This window comes from Muntiacus reevesi, chromosome 3 (genome assembly GCF_963930625.1).
Source record: "Muntiacus reevesi chromosome 3, mMunRee1.1, whole genome shotgun sequence".
NCBI classification, from domain to species: domain Eukaryota; kingdom Metazoa; phylum Chordata; class Mammalia; order Artiodactyla; family Cervidae; genus Muntiacus; species Muntiacus reevesi.
The window spans coordinates 32,577,282-32,594,877 of NC_089251.1; the positions used below are offsets into that span (position 1 = coordinate 32,577,282).

A 17,596-nucleotide genomic window follows, 5' to 3' on the forward strand; every position below is an offset into this window, starting at 1 on the left:
AGGAGGCCCTCCTGCAGTTCTCAGGGGCGCCACAGCAGCATCTTTGGCGCCGGAAGCTGCAAGCCCCTGCCACGGAGGAGTTAAGTCATGTCACTGTGGGTTCTGCCAAGGATAGTAGTCATTTGGGGAAAGCCCTGCCAGGCCCCTAGTGGAGGCAGCCCCATGTGCAGCCTGACCCTGAATGTCTGAGAGCCTTAAGAATATGCCTCCTCACCAAGCCAAATAATGCCTTCTGCTCAAAGATTCCCCTCTGAGGATGGCATCCTGGTTGGCCCACATGCACACACAAGGCTTGGTAACTCCTACAAGTTAAACTGGACTCCAGGCAGGGCCCCGGCTGTGCCGTCCCCTCTCCCACCAGGCCCCCGGGTTCCAGCTAGGCCCCTCCCTGCCCTCTTAGCGTGTTTCGTCCTGAGCCTGTCCTGGTCTGGGCAATGGAGGCGTCCCTCCCCGCTCCCTCTCACCACCTCTGAGGCCTACAGAGATCTCTGAACACGGGCCAGTCATCTGCCTGCCTCCTCAGGCAGAGGGTCTGCCACCGTGTGAACTCTCACCGACATAAGTCTCCGCCCCGAGTTCTGAACTGGCCCAGGAGTCCTTCAAGAGCCCCGCCATGCCTTGCCCACCACAGCCTCAGCAACCATCTGAGGACCATGGTCACGGATGGCAACGGCGATGACCCACTGCCGTGTCATCGCTGGCTCATCAAGCCAGACTTCTCTTCTATCTTGTCCATCCTCTTTCCACAAAGCTTAACATAGAACTTGAATATTTCACCAAGCACGTGCTTGTTGCCAGCAGGGCCTGGTGGGGGTTGAGCAGGGTGATGAGAAGGACTTGGTATATGTTTCTGGGGAAGTAAAACTTCCTCCACCCCCCTCTCACTTTAAACTCTTAAGTTCAATTTTTCTCTGTTCGTTCTCTTAACTCTTAAAGTCAACATCTCAAAGACTACTCTCGATATCTTCTATGATCTTGGCATTCTGTGCCACGGTCAGCACATATTCCCATTCTGCAGATGTGTAAACTGAGGTTCTCACAGATTAACTCATTAGAGGTCATACAGCTCTGAAGTATCAGAGCGGAGACTGAAACCAGCTTTGCCAGGTTCCCAAGCGAAGGCTTTTTCTCATCACTGTCCTCACCCTCTGGGACCCTGGCCTCCCCTCCCCTTACTGGTCACGTCCTTCTCTTTACCCAGTGATACTCTGAACATTGTGGCATCAGATCACCGGCCTTTCACCACGAAGCAGAAAGCTATGGGCAAGGAGGACTTCACCAAGATCCCACACGGTGTGACCGGGGTTCAGGACCGCATGAGCGTCATCTGGGAGAGAGGCGTGGTACGTTCCCAGGGCCCCACCCGGCACTGGGCCACGGAAGAATTTTCACACTTAGGAGGGCTGGGTCAACCACAGCTCCTGTTTCACTTAAAGACAAAACAGAAAAGGTCTTTTTTATTTTCCTGATCAGAAAAGTAAGAAGTCCTAGCATGACAATTTGGAAAATACAGAAAAGTACTAGAAAAAAACATAATTCCATACTGAGAAATCATTAATATTTTGGTATATTTCTTCCCAAGCTCTATGCATGCAGCATACATTATTTTAATTACTGGGTTTATCTTGTTTTTTTCATATGACAGTGTATTTTGAGTGTCTTCCTATATCAGTAAAAGTTCTTTAAAAACGTCTTTGTTAATAACTAAACAAGATTTCCTTCCATGGAAGCACCATATTCAGTTCCAGCTTCCCTGATGTTTGCAACTTTCAACTGCTTCAAATTTTTGCACTTACCAATAACACTGCACAGAATTTCTTTGTTCATGAGTGTATATCAGCATTTCTAATTGTTTCCTGAGGACAGATTCCTAGAAATGGATTTCTGGGCCAGGGGATATGAACTTTCTTTAAGGATCTTGGTATCTTTCGTCCAATAGTAAAGACAGAGACTAGGACTTCATTTGAATACTACCTGTTCTGCCCCTGAAGAATAAGTAGTTTGGTCTTGACCTATCACAGATTAGATGCAGTTTTAGGGGATGAGCCTGAAGAAATTTGAAATACACAAGGCTAAGCCACCAGCTCAGGGAAGACCCTGAGGCAGCTCAGGAATCTCTTTTTAAAATTTATTTATTTATTTGGCTTTGCCGAGTTTTGGATGAGGCACTTGGGATCTTTCAATGTGGCTCACAGGTTTCTCTTTAGTTGGGGTGGACAGGCTTATTTGCTTAGCAGCATGTGGGATATTAGTTCCCCAACCAAGGATCAAACTCATGTCCCCTGCATTGGAGGCGATTCTTAACACCTAGACCACCAGGGAAGTTCTAGGAATCGCCTTTAAAGAATGTCCATGGTGCACTCGTGGGTGGGGCTACAAGATGCCTTTCCAGCAAAGAATATATGTCCCTTCGTGGATCTAGGAAAGCTCCCAATTTATCCATAGTGAGCACATGAGTAGATCTGCCTTTACAAACAAGAGGTAGATTTGCCCCAAGAAAGCCACTATTTGGAAGAAGGGCCCACCCACCTCTGTTACTAGCAGGAGAGAGGAGGAAATGAGCACGTGGGAACCAAGTCATGCAGATTGTCTCATTCGAGATGATTCCATGGCATTGTTCTTCTCAGCACCATTGTTCGGACCAACTAAAAGCACACAACGGTGACAGGGAGTGTGAGGCGCACACACACAGGACCTTGGTTGACCTGACCCTTTGGCCATGTTTCAGGTTGGAGGAAAGATGGATGAGAACCGTTTTGTGGCCGTTACCAGTTCCAATGCAGCCAAGATTCTCAACCTGTATCCCCGAAAGGGCCGCATCATCCCTGGAGCTGATGCCGACGTGGTGGTGTGGGACCCTGAAGCCACCAAGTAAAGCCTGCTGCTTGTCTCCAGGGCTGGAGGATGGGGTTTTAAAGGACCTCGTGTTATAGAACTCCAAAGCATCATCTTTGCCCTACTTCTAGCATAGAGCAGGATGTCCCTGAGATGTGTTCAATTCAACAAATACTTGAGGGTTTCCCATGGTCCAAGCACTAGGGATGCAATAGTGAACAAGAAGGTCTGAAGACTTGCTACAGGGCAAGCTCCATGTGCAGAGCACTTTACAGTTTCTCACAACAGCATCACATCAATGATCTTATTTGCTAATCTCACAGCCCTGAGAAGCACTCAAGGCTGGAGTTCTTACTTCCATTTTATTACGGAAAAAACTTGGAGAAGGAAATGGCAACCCACTCTAGTATTCTTGCCTGGAGAATTCCACGAACAGAGGAGCCTGGCAGGCTACAGTCCATGGGATCACAAAGAGTCAGACACAATTGAGCGAGTATCACTCACTGAAGAAACCAAGAGCAGAGAGTAGAGGGACTCCCCATATCACATAGCTAATAAGAGGCTGAACCAGACAGATGTCCTGACACTCAGTTCCAGACTCTTCCACCAACCCTCTGCTTCCCTCATTGAGGGTGTGTGTGCATTCTCTCAAGCACACAGCACTTGACACCCACAGCATTTATGAACACAACTTGAGTGAACAAATGAAATGCATCAGGAATTATCAAGCTGCAGGATACAGGGCATCATCTTTACTCAGGAGATTTGACCAGTTTTTTAATACTAAACTTCATTCAGTCACTCAACAAATATCTGTTAAGTGCTACCATTTGCCAAGCACTTTTCTAGATGCACAAGCTAACAGTGAACAAGACAAAAATGTGCTGGGATTTTGAAGGTTAAAAAGTTGAACGGCAGAAAAAGTTCTCCCTGTGTACCACCACCCAGCCCCTTGCCCAGATCCCTTCCCTGCTTCTCCATTAGGGCACTTGAGAAGTCAGATTCTGCATCCAGCCTGGGGCTGGTCCCTGTTGCTCTTGTGGGTCTGGCTGTTAGTGATTGCTGTTGGCAGAAAGACCCCTAGAGCGTAGCCCAGTACGTTAGTCAGCTAGGGCGCTCCCATAACAAAATACCACAGACAGGAGGCTTGAACAATAGAAATTCATTTTCTCACAGTCCTGAAGGCAAGATCAAGGTGTCAGCAGAGCTGATTTCATTCTGAGACTCTTGGTTTGTAGAGGTCATCTCTTCCCTGTGTCTCTACACGGCACTTCCTCTGTGTATGCACTTCTGACGTCTCGATTTCCCTTATAAAGACACCCATTTGATTGGATTAGGGCCCACCTGTATGACCTCACTTTAATTAGTTCTTTAAAGGCCTTATCTCTGAATATAATCACCTTCTGAGGTACTGGGGACTGGGACGTCAACAGATAAATTTGTGGTGACGTAATTCATTCTAGCCTTTGGGAGTCCTTCCTTTCCACTGAGCATCATCACCTCTTCCCCTGAGCACCTTCCCTTCCGTTGAGCTGTGACATCTTTACCTCCTCTTATAGCGTTCTCTCCCGCCACTGCCTTCCCACCAGGACCATCTCCGCCAGCACCCAGGTGCAGGGAGGAGACTTCAACCTGTACGAGAACATGCGTTGCCACGGCGTCCCGCTGGTCACCATCAGCCGAGGCCGGGTCGTGTACGAGAACGGCGTCTTCATGTGTGCTGAGGGCACCGGCAAGTTCTGTCCCCTGCGATCCTTCCCAGACACTGTCTACAAGAAGCTGGTCCAGAGAGAAAAGGTATGGTGAGGGAGAGGAGAGAACACATGTGGGAAGGGGTTGAAGACCCCTGCTGGTGACTTCTTATATGACTACTGTAAATCTCAAAGATGTTCTCACTCTGTTTTTTCCACCAGAATCCTATTGCCTGAATAGTCGCTTTGGGAACAATCAAAATAGTAGAAAAGGATCTCCTGTAACAGAGTAAAATTTATTGGGAAGAGTCCCCAAGTCCCTTGGAGCTGGGGACACTATGAGGTGCTCACAGCTACTCCTGACACCCAGGCTTCTTGTGGTCCCTCAAGGCAGGGGGCTCCTTGCTTAGCCAGGGTTAGCATATTTGCACTGGAGATCCTGTTTCCCCAAACTCCCACAATTGCCCTGTGTCTGCTGTGGAGGGGGTGGGCTTTGCTGAGTCTCCAACATTGAAGGGGTCAGGGCAGGTCTGGAATAGCTCACTGCCATGTGGGGGTAGCTTGAGGTCTTATCTTGAGAATTTCACCCAGTCCTTGGATTCCATTAGCACCACAGCTGTTCAGTGAAGCTCGAGGCTCCTTCCTCATCTCCAGGGATACCGATCGCTGGGGAGAGTTTCACCCAAAAGAACTGGCTCTTCCCTCACTGCTCCGGGATTGACTGTCCAGCCTTATCTTTGAGCACTGCCCTGGCCTTCCTGATAACTCCAGGTGCTGGGAACCAATAGCAGCCCTGGCCTCATGGTGGAGGACCCAAATCATCAGAAAAGAGCAAGTCTGACAAACTGACAGGTGGAAGCATCATGTGGTTTCCCCTCTGGCAGAAAGTACTATCATCATGGTTCAAAATGCTGCTGCCTAGCTATCTCCAGATTCTGTCCAGAAATGGTGGGTGTTCTTAGAAACACCATGACCAATGGCCTAGGAGTCCCAGCCCCAATCCAGGTCTTCTTTCGGGGAGCAGACTTGAACTACCCAAACAAAGCATGACTGTAGTTATCCCAGTATTCAATCTGAAGGCAGACTCAGGATCTCTCAGGTAGGTGAAGGGTCCCATCTCCACTATGCTTCCCAGATAGGGACAGTGGCAGGAGGCTTCAGCCCACATCTGGAGGACGTGCCAGAAAGAGGTGGAAAAGCGATCCATTCACACACAAGATCACCTGACAGAGGGTGGCAATGACTTAAAATAAGAAAATGGAAAACGTGTCAGTGATGATGTAGAGAAATCGGAACACTCATTCACTGTAAAATCAATGTAAAATGGTGCAGCCATTTTGGAAAACAGTTTGGCGATTCCCAAAAAGTTATAGAGTTGCCAAAATAACTCAGCAATTACTTTCTTGGGTATGGACATCCTCAAGAGAAATGAAAATATATGTCTGCAAAAAATCTTATCCATGAATGTTGATAGCAGGATTTTTTTCATAATAGCCAAAAAGTGGGAACAACTCAAATGCCCATCAACTATTGAATAAACAAAATGTGATGTTAATATAGCCATACAATGGAATGGAGTGCTAATATCTGTATACAACATTGCATGAACCTTAAAAACATTATGCTAAGTGAAAGAATCCAATCACAAAAGACCACATATTATATGGTTCCATTTGTTGGAAATGTCCAGAAGAAGCAAATCCATAGACAGAAAATAGACTAGCGGTTGCCTAGGGCTGGTCAGAGAGAATGGGAGTGACTGCTCATGGGTATCGGGATTTTTGAGGGGTGATGAAGATATTTTGAATTTACACAGTGGTGATGGTGGCACAACCTTGTGAATTACACTAAACACAACTATACTGTATACTTTTAAATGGTGAGTTTTATGGTATGTGAATTATATCTCAATTAAAAAAAAAAATCTGTCAACAGTTCTGTGACTTTCCCAAAAAAAGGACATTTTAGTCAGGAAATAGGGTCAAAAGAGGGCAGAGAAAGTGTTTGAAGCCCTTCACAAAGCCAACCTCACAAAAATGTCAGACAGATACCAGTTTGTGCTGCTCTGAGGACCAGCCACAGTGAAAGAGCCCAGCTTTTATGGCTGACATAAATTTAACTCAGAGTCCCTTTATCCAAAGCACTTATCATAATGACAAAGTAAGGTCCTCAAGAAAAAGCCATCTCTATTTCCTATTCTCCGGTATAGCCCTTATGTAACAGAATGCTGGGCTTCCCCAGTGGCTCAGCAGTAAAGAATCCACCAAAATGCAGGAGATGCAAAAGACACAAGTTCGCTCTCTGGGTGGAGAAGATCCCCTGCAGGAGGCAATGACAACTCACTTTGGTATTCTTGCCTGGGACACCTCCATGGGGTCGCAAAGAGTCGGACACAAGTGAATGACTGAGCAGGCAATAGAATACAGGTATGCGAAAAACCTCATTTCCCCCAAATTATAAATAAGCAGTCCCCATAGAGCAGGGTCCTCGGGGAGAAAGCAGCCCTGGGGTTGGGACTAGGTCACTCACCCAGGGTTCACCGAGTCCATATTCCCACCTACACCACCCAGACCCCAAAGTGCAGCCTGGTAAAGGCTAAAACACTCCAAACCAGCTTTGACATTCTGAGGGCTGAGCTCAACTACAGATCTGATGGAGAATACAAAGGAATATGTAAGCTGAGGAGCATTCCAGAAATCACCCATATCTATTGTTTCTCTCAACAAGGTTTTCAATAAGCATTGAGCAGCAAGGAGATTGAGGTTCTGCCTCTGATGAGTGCCTGGGGTGTAGATTATGTACGCTGCTCCTTCAGATCTTATGCACACACTCCAACACACTCTCACAATACCACTTTAAAATGATAAAGCCCCATAAATGACCTATGCAATAATAACAACTGCTGGTACTTTTGTGTCACTCACCATATGCCAGAGCTTTACGTGTTCTATGTCATTTGATCTCATAACAACTCTGTAGTCTTACAAATCAGAAAACAGGCACAGAAAGTTTACTTAACTTGGATAAGGTCACACAGCTTCCAAGTAACAGAGCTGAGAGTGAAACATAGGCAGTCTGGTTGCAGAATATAGGCTCTTAATTCTACTGCCTTTGTAAGTACAAAATTAACTACTATTGCTAGTGGGGAATTCTAATCTTCAAATCAGCTGTATTTATCTCTAGTCCTACAAAGTTGTCAGATCGATCCCAGTAAAAGCTCCAGTACTTTGTCCACCTGATGCGAAACCGACTCATTGGAAAAGACCCAGAGGCTGGGAAAGAGTGAAAGCAAAAGGAGAAGGGGGAGACAGAGGATGAGATGGTTGGATAGCACCACCAACTCAATGGAAATGAATTTGAGCAAACTTCAAAAGAGAGCAGAGGACAGGAAAGCCTGGCATCCTGCAGTCCATGGGGTCGCCAAGAGTTAGACATGACTTAGCGACTGAACAACAACAGTTTGAGAGCCTGGCAAGTGAAGGGATCACTGCTCCATGTGAGGGATGCTCTCTAAAGCTGAATATATCCAAAGCCTACCTACTGCTTTGGAAAGCGGTGTCAAGGGAGAGCCAGTGGATATCTCCTTTATGCACATACCTGCACATGCTCACACATATGCCCTGTTTAGGAAGTACAAGAGGATTCTTTACCCTTGGGCTCAAGATGTAGGAAGGCTTTGTCACATGCAGTAATTTGGGTTCTGAACAGAGTGGCAGTGTCTAGACTCTCATCAGCCATCAGGGAAGCTCTGGTGGTGGTGGTTTTTGGCCCTGGTGGTTGATCATGTCCGTGCTCTGATGGTATCATCTTTTCCCTTTTTCTCTTTCTCTGCCATCACTAGACCTTAAAGGTGAGGGGAGTGGACCGCACGCCCTACCTGGGGGATGTAGCTGTCATTGTGCATCCTGGGAAAAAAGAGATGGGAACGCCGCTGGCAGACACTCCAACCCGGCCTGTCACCCGACACGGGGGCATGAGGGACCTTCATGAATCCAGCTTCAGCCTTTCTGGTAAGAGCAAGGGCCACTTGGCCTGGCACTTGGGTCTCCACGACAGTGGGGTGTAGGGAGATGGGCGGAGGGGCCAGGAGTCCCACCCAGGTGGGGGGCTTACTCCACCTCCTCCCTCCATCTCCAATCCCCTGCCTGGTGATGAGTGCTGGGTCCCCTGTTAGAGACACACAAATACTGGGGATGGGAAAGGAGGGCTCTCCCAGTCAACAGGTACATGCCACTCCACCCGGCCACGGCTCTTCTGGGGCTTGCCCCATGGTTACCAAGTTCAAATGTTTTCATCCCTTGAAACATCTTGAGGGCCCGGCACTTAGGGTGCCCCTAGAGATGATCAGAGCTCAGAAGGGTTAACTGTGCCACATGGTTCTGCACCCCCGTTTCCCACCCCATCCTCACCAGCCTCTCTGGAAGACATGGTGTTTCCCTTATACCCTCTCCTCCCTCATCTTAGCCTGTTTGCTTCTCTGCCACCTTCTTTTTTTGCCAGGAGTTGTCCTGTATAGAATATACCAAACAGAAATGTGTGGCTGTGTCTATGCTTAGAGACTTTATTGCTGATGGCCGCATGCCTCCCAGGTGCTCAGTGGTAGTTAAAGGTGGGGATCATTGCGGGCATAAGCCGCAAGCCTCCCTGGAGAACAGGCAGAGAGGCCCGTAAGAGGCCCTGACCTGCAAGCAGCTTTGCTGGAAAGCGTGCTGCTGCTGCTGCTGCTAAGTCGCTTCAGTTGTGTCCAACTCTGTGCGACCCCAGAGACGGTACCCACCAGGTTCCCCCGTCCCTGGGACTCTCCAGGCAAGAACACTGGAGTGGGGTGCCATTTCCTTCTCAACTGGAAAGCGTGAGCCCCACGTAAAATGGGTCAGGGCCGGGTCTTGCTGAGTGGCCTCCAGGACTGGCCCGCATGCAGACCTAGCCTCTGCTCTGCAGGCTCTGTTCCGGGGCCAGAGGGTGAGAGGACCTAGATCCACATGCCTCCGCACAGAGCATGGCGTCTCCTGGGGCCGGGGAGACACCGCCGCAAACCGGCCTAACCTGAAAGGCAAAGAGCTGAACCTAGGGCTGCCAAGGGGCACGGCTGGCCGCTGAGCTTCTTTTGTGCCCAACCGTGTGCTGAGAGCAGCTCAGGCGGCTCCTGTCTGAGTTGCTGACCGGCCTTTTTTTTTTGGGGGGGGGGGGGGGGGGCGGGGTCCTCTCCCCACCCCTCCCCCATCATCTCAGAGCCAGTCTCACTACAGAGATAACTTCTCCCTCACCCTGAGGGCCACTGTTAAAACTCCCACCAGTGACGGGAGTGCAGTCAGAAAGAGGTCCGCCGAGTGGAGTGTCCGTGGGCGCCCCCGCCTGGCCAATCCAGGAGGTGTCGCTCCCCACGGCTGTCGGGGCCTGGCCCCTCCTGCAGGGGTCAGCCCCAAGAGAAGCGGCCAGGCCTCAGAGGCGCCAGTCCCCTCGAGCCCCTGGCTTCTGCTCCCACCCAAGTCCGGGTAGAGCCAAGACTGGACAGAACCGCTCTCAGGTGCAGCAGACACTAGGCAGCCTCTCACCTTCCTCAAACCCTGTCTGCTGTGAGACAGGCGGAAGAATGTTCCATGGCACTCCCTGGGGCACCACGACTTCTTTTCTAAGCCTCGAGATTTCAAGACGTGGGGGCCTTTGGGGGTGCTGTTCTATGTTTTTCCAAGACAACGGCGCCCCCTCCTCCCTCTCTTGTTCACTGAGTCATATGTACAAAGGCCCACTTGCTAACAGGAGGCTCCATGGTCTGTGTGCTTGACAAGAGATGGTACCTCCAGGGCTGGGAGTGGTGAAGGCAGGTGTAGCAAGGCAGTGAAGTTAACTGTGGAGGCTCTCAATCAGGAAGACCTGGGTTCAAGTACAGGCTCTACATATTCATACACTATGGGACAAGGCAGGCAAGTTAACTTCCCTGAGCCTCAGTCTTCCCACCTGTAAAATGGGATGGTGTTGTGTTGAGGGTTAAATTAAATCTAAGCATGGGAGGACCTGGTTTTATTACCCAGGGGAACTCACCCTCTGCTTCCTTCCTTCCAGGTTCTCAGATCGATGACCATGTTCCAAAGCGAGCCTCGGCTCGGATCCTCGCTCCCCCCGGAGGCAGGTCAAGCGGCATTTGGTAAAGACACTGCCCAGCCCCCCAAGTGAAGATGCACCAACGCCACCAGCCCCACGCCCTCCGGCCGCAGCTGCAGGGGTGGGGCGGGAGAGGCCGCGCTGGACAGCTCACCACCCGAGGGGCCCCGGGACTCCGGGGCCCTCCCCATGTCTGACACGTGATTCACTGTGCTTCGAGCCAACCCTAACAGGCACTTTGAGATGTGTTCCTCCTGCTGCAGTCCTTTCCTGCCTCGGCCCCCGCGGGCTTCCCTGGGGCCCAGGAAGCCCATACTATGCACAGAACCCACTTGCATAGAGCCCGGCCCCGCCCCTCCCTCGCACCCGCCCCCTGCTGGCCTTGGGCAACCCCGCCCTCAGTGCCCTGCCCCTGGCTGACCCGCCAGTTGTCCAGAGCACTTTAGCAGATGTGTTTTAAAAGAAAAGGACCCCCTCCCCGATCCCCTTCGGCCCGTGGTCGTTTTCCCCAAGGCAGACAGGTGTTCGCATCCCAGCCGTGCCCCAGGACCTCCCGTTTCTCCCAATTCAACTCCTGCCCCTGTTTGGGAGTGGCTGGGACACGCTGCGCCCTTTGCTGGCTGCCTCCTCCCGGAATCCTGGCAGTCCCAGGCTCAGAAGGGCTGGCCGGGCGGGCATGAGGCTGGTGCCAGGCGCGTGTATATGATTTCGTTTTGCACGTTTGGTTTGCGCAGTGGTTTGGTTTGACTTGTTCGTGCATCCTGTGAAAACTGACGGTGCTTTGTGTCACTAGCATAGCATAGAAACAGGAATAGATGTGGACCTAAGAGATGCTGCTTCGCCACCAACCAGACAGCCTAGGGCACCAAGGACAGGGGCCAGAGGGGGATACTGGACTCTCGGGGCCCTTCTTTTCTCTATCTGGAGTCTTCCTGTCCCCTCCTCCCCTCCTGGTTTCCTGCATCCTGAGAGGGTGCCCGGAATGCTGGCCCTAGAGACCTTCAGGAAGCAAGGTGGCCTTTCTCATGTGTGGTCCTGGTCACTCCCAGCACTAACCAGCCCCCCACACACAAACACAACTGCCTGTAGGTATCCCCCTGCTGTACAGAGGCCCAGTTGCTCCTCCTGTGTGATTGGCAAGAGGCCTCATGCCTGCTAAGGGGGGGCGGGGGGTGGCGTGATAGGGGGAGCAGGCTGGCTGTATGCCAGGTATGAGGCCAGGCCAGTAGGACCTGGCTATAGCCAACAGCGCTACACAGGGTCTGCGGGCTCCTGTGGTCAGCACCTTGCCTTCACCTGCTTGTGGTCTCCATCTCCTCTCAGCTGGGCCTTCCCTGCCTCCAAAACTCCAGGAGGTTTCCATGGAAACACTAGAGGCTGCCCTTGCTAAGCCTTGTTCCCCCTTGGGGAGTGACGTCACATTGCACCTGGGCTGACACGCGGCTCCTGGACTCTTGGGCCGGTGCTCATACCCTGCACATTTCTGCAGTGCTCTTCATGTTTTCAAAGCCCTCTCATGTATGAGTTCTCAATTGCTCCTCACAACCACAAAGCATGCATTATTCTCCCCATTTCTCAGATGTGGCCCAGAAAGCTCAGGCCTTCTGACTCCAGAACGGTCCAGACTGCCGTTTTTAGAACTTGGCTGTCTACCCCAGCAGTGGACAGAAGGAGTGGAGTGACATCTCTTGCAGATCCCCCCTGAGAGTTTAACCAGCTAGATGACTTACTCCCTCAGTAGGCATTCTGCTTTGTTTTGCACAGATAGATAGATTTTTCTTGTAAACAAACTAATGCATATTCACTATTTGAGCCAGAACTAGTTACATGCTGGAGGCTTGCCATGTGGTTTGAGCTGCCTCCGCATCCTCACCCCTCCCTTCACGCTCCCCTTCCTCACTTAGGGGCTGAGAGGACCCAGACGGTCATCCAGCAAGCAGAGGCAGCAAAGGCACTCATGGAGAGTGGTAGCCATGGGGACAGTCAGCAGGGATCTGAGCCTGGGAAACCGTGACACTGATCCCTTGGTACAGTGCACATCATCTTTATCCCTTTCAGCCCTTGCTGGGTCATGGGCCTTGGGCAGATGCCAAAGAGCCAAGCAGTGGTGATAGCCAGCGGGCAGAGCATCCCTGCTTGGGCCAGGAAAGCTTTACCTTCTCTGAGTGCCTCCGCCCGAGAGATGCGTGGTCTGTGGCTCTGGGAGACCACCTGTTGGTGTGGTCCGTCGAAGGCCTTCCACTTCATTCACCCCCGACCCTTACATAGACTCACCCTTGCCCAGGAGCATCTAGATGAAAATCAGAAGGAGGTTCAAGGAACCGAATGAAAGGTCAGCCCTGTCACCCATTCCCTGCCCCTGTGCTGAGTTCCAGCCAGCCCCATCACCAGCCCCACCGGCTCCTGGTTGGAATGAAAAGGGTCTCTGGTTGCACTGAATGCAGCTCTCAAACTTGGTCTTGTACTTGCTGAATAAATACTGTTGTTCTTGCCTTAGCTGCTCTCTAGGTTTGTGGGGTTAAGTTACCAGAAAATTGTGCTACTGTGTGTGCGTGTGTATGTGTGCGTGTGTGTAGTGCTAGGAGTCCACAGTAGGTCTCGGTCAAGGCAATGCCGAGATGAGGGCTTTTCCAATACTGACCCAGAAACCACTCGGAAACCCAAACCCCCTCCAGCTACCCAGGCGGCGGGCACAGCCTGGGGTCGGGATGGAGCCTCGAACACCCCAGCACCCAAGTGACTTCCTCACTCCTCTATAAACGTCATGGTGCTAAGATTGTGTCAACCCCAGGACGACACATGGTCTTGTGCTTTGGCCACCCGATTGAGGCAAACACAAAACAGCCCGACTCGTTGTGTTCTGGTGCAGGTTTGTATTAAACTATAGCTACTTCTCGCTTGGTCTCAGTTGTGTTTCTTCAAAGAAGAGGGAGTTTGGTGGGAGGACCTCTTCTTCCATAGTGGCTGGGGTGAGGCTTGAACCACTAAAAAAAATGGCAAAAAAACTCAGCTTTTGTTCTTTACTTGTGTTGCATGGCAGATGGCAGTTCACTGGGAGGCCTGAACAGAGTTTGAAGATTAAAAAAACACTGAAAGCTTTCCTGGTGGCCCAATGGTTAAGACCGTGCACTTCTACTGCAAGAGTCACAGGTTTGACCCCTGGTCAGAAAAGTTCCACATGCCTTGCAGTCTGGTCAAAAAAAAAAAAACAACATGTTGAGAGATGGGAGCCTCAGTATCCCATCAGTCCTTTCTCCTGGTGGGAACAAAACAAAGTTTTTTGGTGCCAAATTTCCCAAGACAAGGTTGGGTTGAGTTATCTGAAACAGGAATAATTAGATGAAGATGTTAGATACAAAAGGAGGGCAGGAGAAGGGGTTGGACTAGACTTTCCCCACCCACCATTGGTCACTTATTTTCTTGGCTACCATTTTGGAACACCATAGCCTACTCTTCACATTGGAACCCTTGGCTGTTGGAACCATGGACTCACAAAATCACATTTCAAAGGACTGTGCGAGGCCAATGTGTCTCTGAGGAGTTCTCAGGCTGCTCTCCGGCTCCACTGAGCCCACTGTGCATTCAAACCCTTCCCTCTGCATCAAGGCTAACTCGGGCAGAGCTTGGGGTTTCTCTGATCAAACACTTTCACACTAAAGACTGAGTGAAATTATTGCTACCAGTACTATGGGGTCTTGGGTGCGTGCTAAGTCACTTCTTCAGTCATGCCTGACTCTTTGCGACCCCATGGACTGTAGCCCATCAGGCTTCTCTGTCCATGGGATTTTCCAGGCAAGAATACTGGAGTGGATTGCCATGCCCTCCTCCAGGGAATCTTCCCAACCCAGGGACCAAACCCACATCTCATATCTCCTGCATTGGCAGGCGGGTTCTTTACCACTAGTGCCACCTGGGAAGCCCACTATGGGGTCGCTTGTACTTATTTCTTAGCCTCCAAAATAAAGCCTTAAAGAGGGAATTCTAGGTAGAATGGGGAAATAGTTGGCTACAGGGGCACTTTCACAGCTCTCCTGCAAATAAGGCAGCCCATGACCTAAAGAAACACCCAGAGCACTACAGTTAATAATGAAGTGATCTGTGCGTAAAAGTTCTACTGGGGCTTCTGAGCCAGATGGAAATAACCATTGTCTGATTTGTGAAGGATGCTGAGTTGCTGGGATGGTACTAAGCCAAAACATCTGTTTCCCCATAACATGGGAGCACACCAGAATGTGATTAAATGCCAAAAATCCCTTGTGTAAGTGTCTGAATGAAAAATGGCATGGCTGCACATTTGGCAGACCATGTGCATGGTATCAGGAAGTTCATACAGGAAAAAAACAAAACAAGATACCAGGAAGACACTGGTCTTCTTTGCAGTTGTGGATAAACAAAAGACCACAGATTCAGACTTTAAAATAAGGCTTGGTCCTTTATAAGAATCTGCACTTGAAACCTGAACCAGCCAGCAGTCAAGCAACAGTCACCCTCAAATTCTTAACTCCAATTACAGGCTGACTTTTAGACACAGGTACAACCTAACACTCAGAACTGCCTTGCAGTTAGTGAAGGAGAAAGAGTCTCATGACATCTGACGCAAAGAAGAAACCTCACAATACACCGGGAGGGTAGACATTGTTCTAAGTTAATAAAAGGTTATTTGATAGTTGCTAATAACACACTTGAAAGGGTTCTTAGTGCTTTTCCAGTAAAACATTAAAGGATCTAACATTTGTTGATACTTGATACATCTTACAAAGATGGAAGCTGAGTTCTTCACTTGCTTGCCTTCATATATTTACAAACCACACATTAATACCTAGAGGGATCTGTCTAGGTTTTAAGTCTGTTGCCCCCAGAATAATTCTTAACAGTGCCCTCTTTCACTCTCAAATATGTCTTGGTTTGGACAATAAAATTGTATGGTCACCTTACATATACCTATACACTAGACTATTAAAATGCTTGTCATGAGTCAAATGTTTTTCCATCACCGAAAGATGGGGGACAGGGCAAGGAAAGTGGGTCCTTTTTCATGATTGAGGACCAGAGTTTTCTACGACAAGCCCTGAGGCTCCACACAGCTTGGAGACCTCATGAGACCTCAGTGGCTGTGGATATAGCAGAGGGTGAAGGCTTGGGGGCACCTTCCTAAGCTTTTCAGGTTAGCTTATAGACTTTATTATTCCATTAAAGGCTGTAAGCCTACCAAATTTTATCACTTACTTTTAAGGGGGCTTTGAGTCAATTCATAAACTTAAATACTTTACTTTACTATATTTTAAACTACATTTAAAATTCTACTTCCTTTCCAAGTAACTTTCCCAAGTATTAAATGATTATTACCAATTTAATATACTGATAAATATAGTGAGCTTAGAGGTTTATTAGATATTTCTCTACCAAGCATAAACATAGTAAGATTTCAATATAACCCATAAGTCTTAAGTTACACATTTTAAGTTAGTTCTGGGGCGCTCACTCTAATAAGCCAAAATTTCTCTTACAAGTACATAAACTATCCAAATATGTGCAGATTCTCTCTTTTTTTTTTTATTTTATTGAAGTATAGTTGATTTACAAAGTTGTTTTAGTTTCAGGTGCACACCCCCGTGATGTATGAGTGTCTAGACATCATCAAGACTTTTCTAAAGAATGGAACTTCTTCCATTCTAAAGAATGCCTCAAGAGCTAGCAAGAGAAAGGTACTAGCTGCGCACAAGGAATGGGACATTGAATGTCTGTCACCTGGTTTGTCAACAAAATGCTAGAAGATGGAAGATCCTGGAGTATGTTTTCTAACTTTTGAGGGAAAATAATTTCCAACCTAGAATTCTGCCCCCAGTCAATCTGTCAACCAAGTATCTGTGAAGTCATTTTCAGGTCAGTCGCTCAGTCATCTCTGACTCTTTGCGACCCCATGGACATCTGCACACCAGGCCTCCCTGTCCATCACCAACTCCCGGAGTTTACTCAAACTCATGTCCATTGAGTCAGTAATGCCATCCAACCATCTCATCCTCTGTCATCCCCTTCTCCTCCTGTCTTCAATCTTTCCCAGCATCAGGGTCTCTTCAAATGAATCAGCTCTTCCCATCAGGTGGCCAAAATATTGGAGTTTCAGCTTCAACATCACTCCTTCCAATGAACACACAGGACTGATCTGCTTTAAGATGGACTGGTTGGATCTCCTTGCAGTCCAAGGGACTCTCAAGAGTCTTCTCCAACACCACAGTTCAGAAGCATCAATTCTTCTGCACTCAGCTTTCTTTATAGTCCAACTCTCACATCCATACATGACTACTGGAAAAACCATAGCCTTGACTAGACAGACCTTTGTTGGCAAAGTAGTATCTCTGTTTTTAATATGCTGTCTAGGTTGGTCATAACTTTCCTTCCAAGGAGTAAGTGTCTTTTTATTTCATGGCTGCAGTCACCATCTGCAGTATTTTTTTGGAGCCCAAAAAAATAAAGTCTGCCACTGTTCCACTGTTCCATCTATTTGCCATGAAGTGATGGAACCGGATGCCATGATCTTAGTTTTCTGAATGTTGAACTTTAAGCCAACTTTTTCACTCTCCTCTTTCACTTTCATCAAGAGGCTCTTTAGTTCTTCACTTTCTGCCATAAGGGTGGTGTCATTTGCATATCTGAGATTATTGATATTTCTCCCAGCAATTTTGATTTCGGCTTGTGCTTCATCCAGCCCAGCGTTTCTCATGATGTACTCTGCATATAAGTTAAATAAGCACGGTGACAATATACAGCCTTGACGTACTCCTTTTCCTATTTGGAACCTGTCTGTTGTTCCATGTCCAGTTCTAACTGTTGCTTCCTGACCTGCATACAGATTTCTCAAGAGGCAGGTCAGGGACTTCCCTGGTGGTCCAATGGCTGAGATTCCGAGCTTCCAATACAGAGGGCCCAGGTTCATTCCCTGGTTAGGGGACTAGATCCCACATGCAGCA

The 17,596-nt window shown here is 48.9% G+C and overlaps 1 protein-coding gene across 1 annotated transcript in view; it reads left to right on the plus strand.

The window, feature by feature from the left end:
* The window catches only part of DPYSL5 (dihydropyrimidinase like 5), an 84,377-nt gene extending 73,684 nt beyond the window's left edge, over positions 1-10,693 (plus strand). Inside the window, exons 9-13 of the mRNA XM_065927215.1 lie at positions 1,202-1,343; positions 2,729-2,871; positions 4,425-4,632; positions 8,368-8,536; positions 10,590-10,693. Coding sequence (XP_065783287.1) covers positions 1,202-1,343; positions 2,729-2,871; positions 4,425-4,632; positions 8,368-8,536; positions 10,590-10,675 — 748 coding nt within the window. The 3' untranslated portion in view covers positions 10,676-10,693. The remainder of the gene's footprint in view (positions 1-1,201; positions 1,344-2,728; positions 2,872-4,424; positions 4,633-8,367; positions 8,537-10,589) is intronic.
* Positions 10,694-17,596: the final 6,903 nt, after the last annotated feature.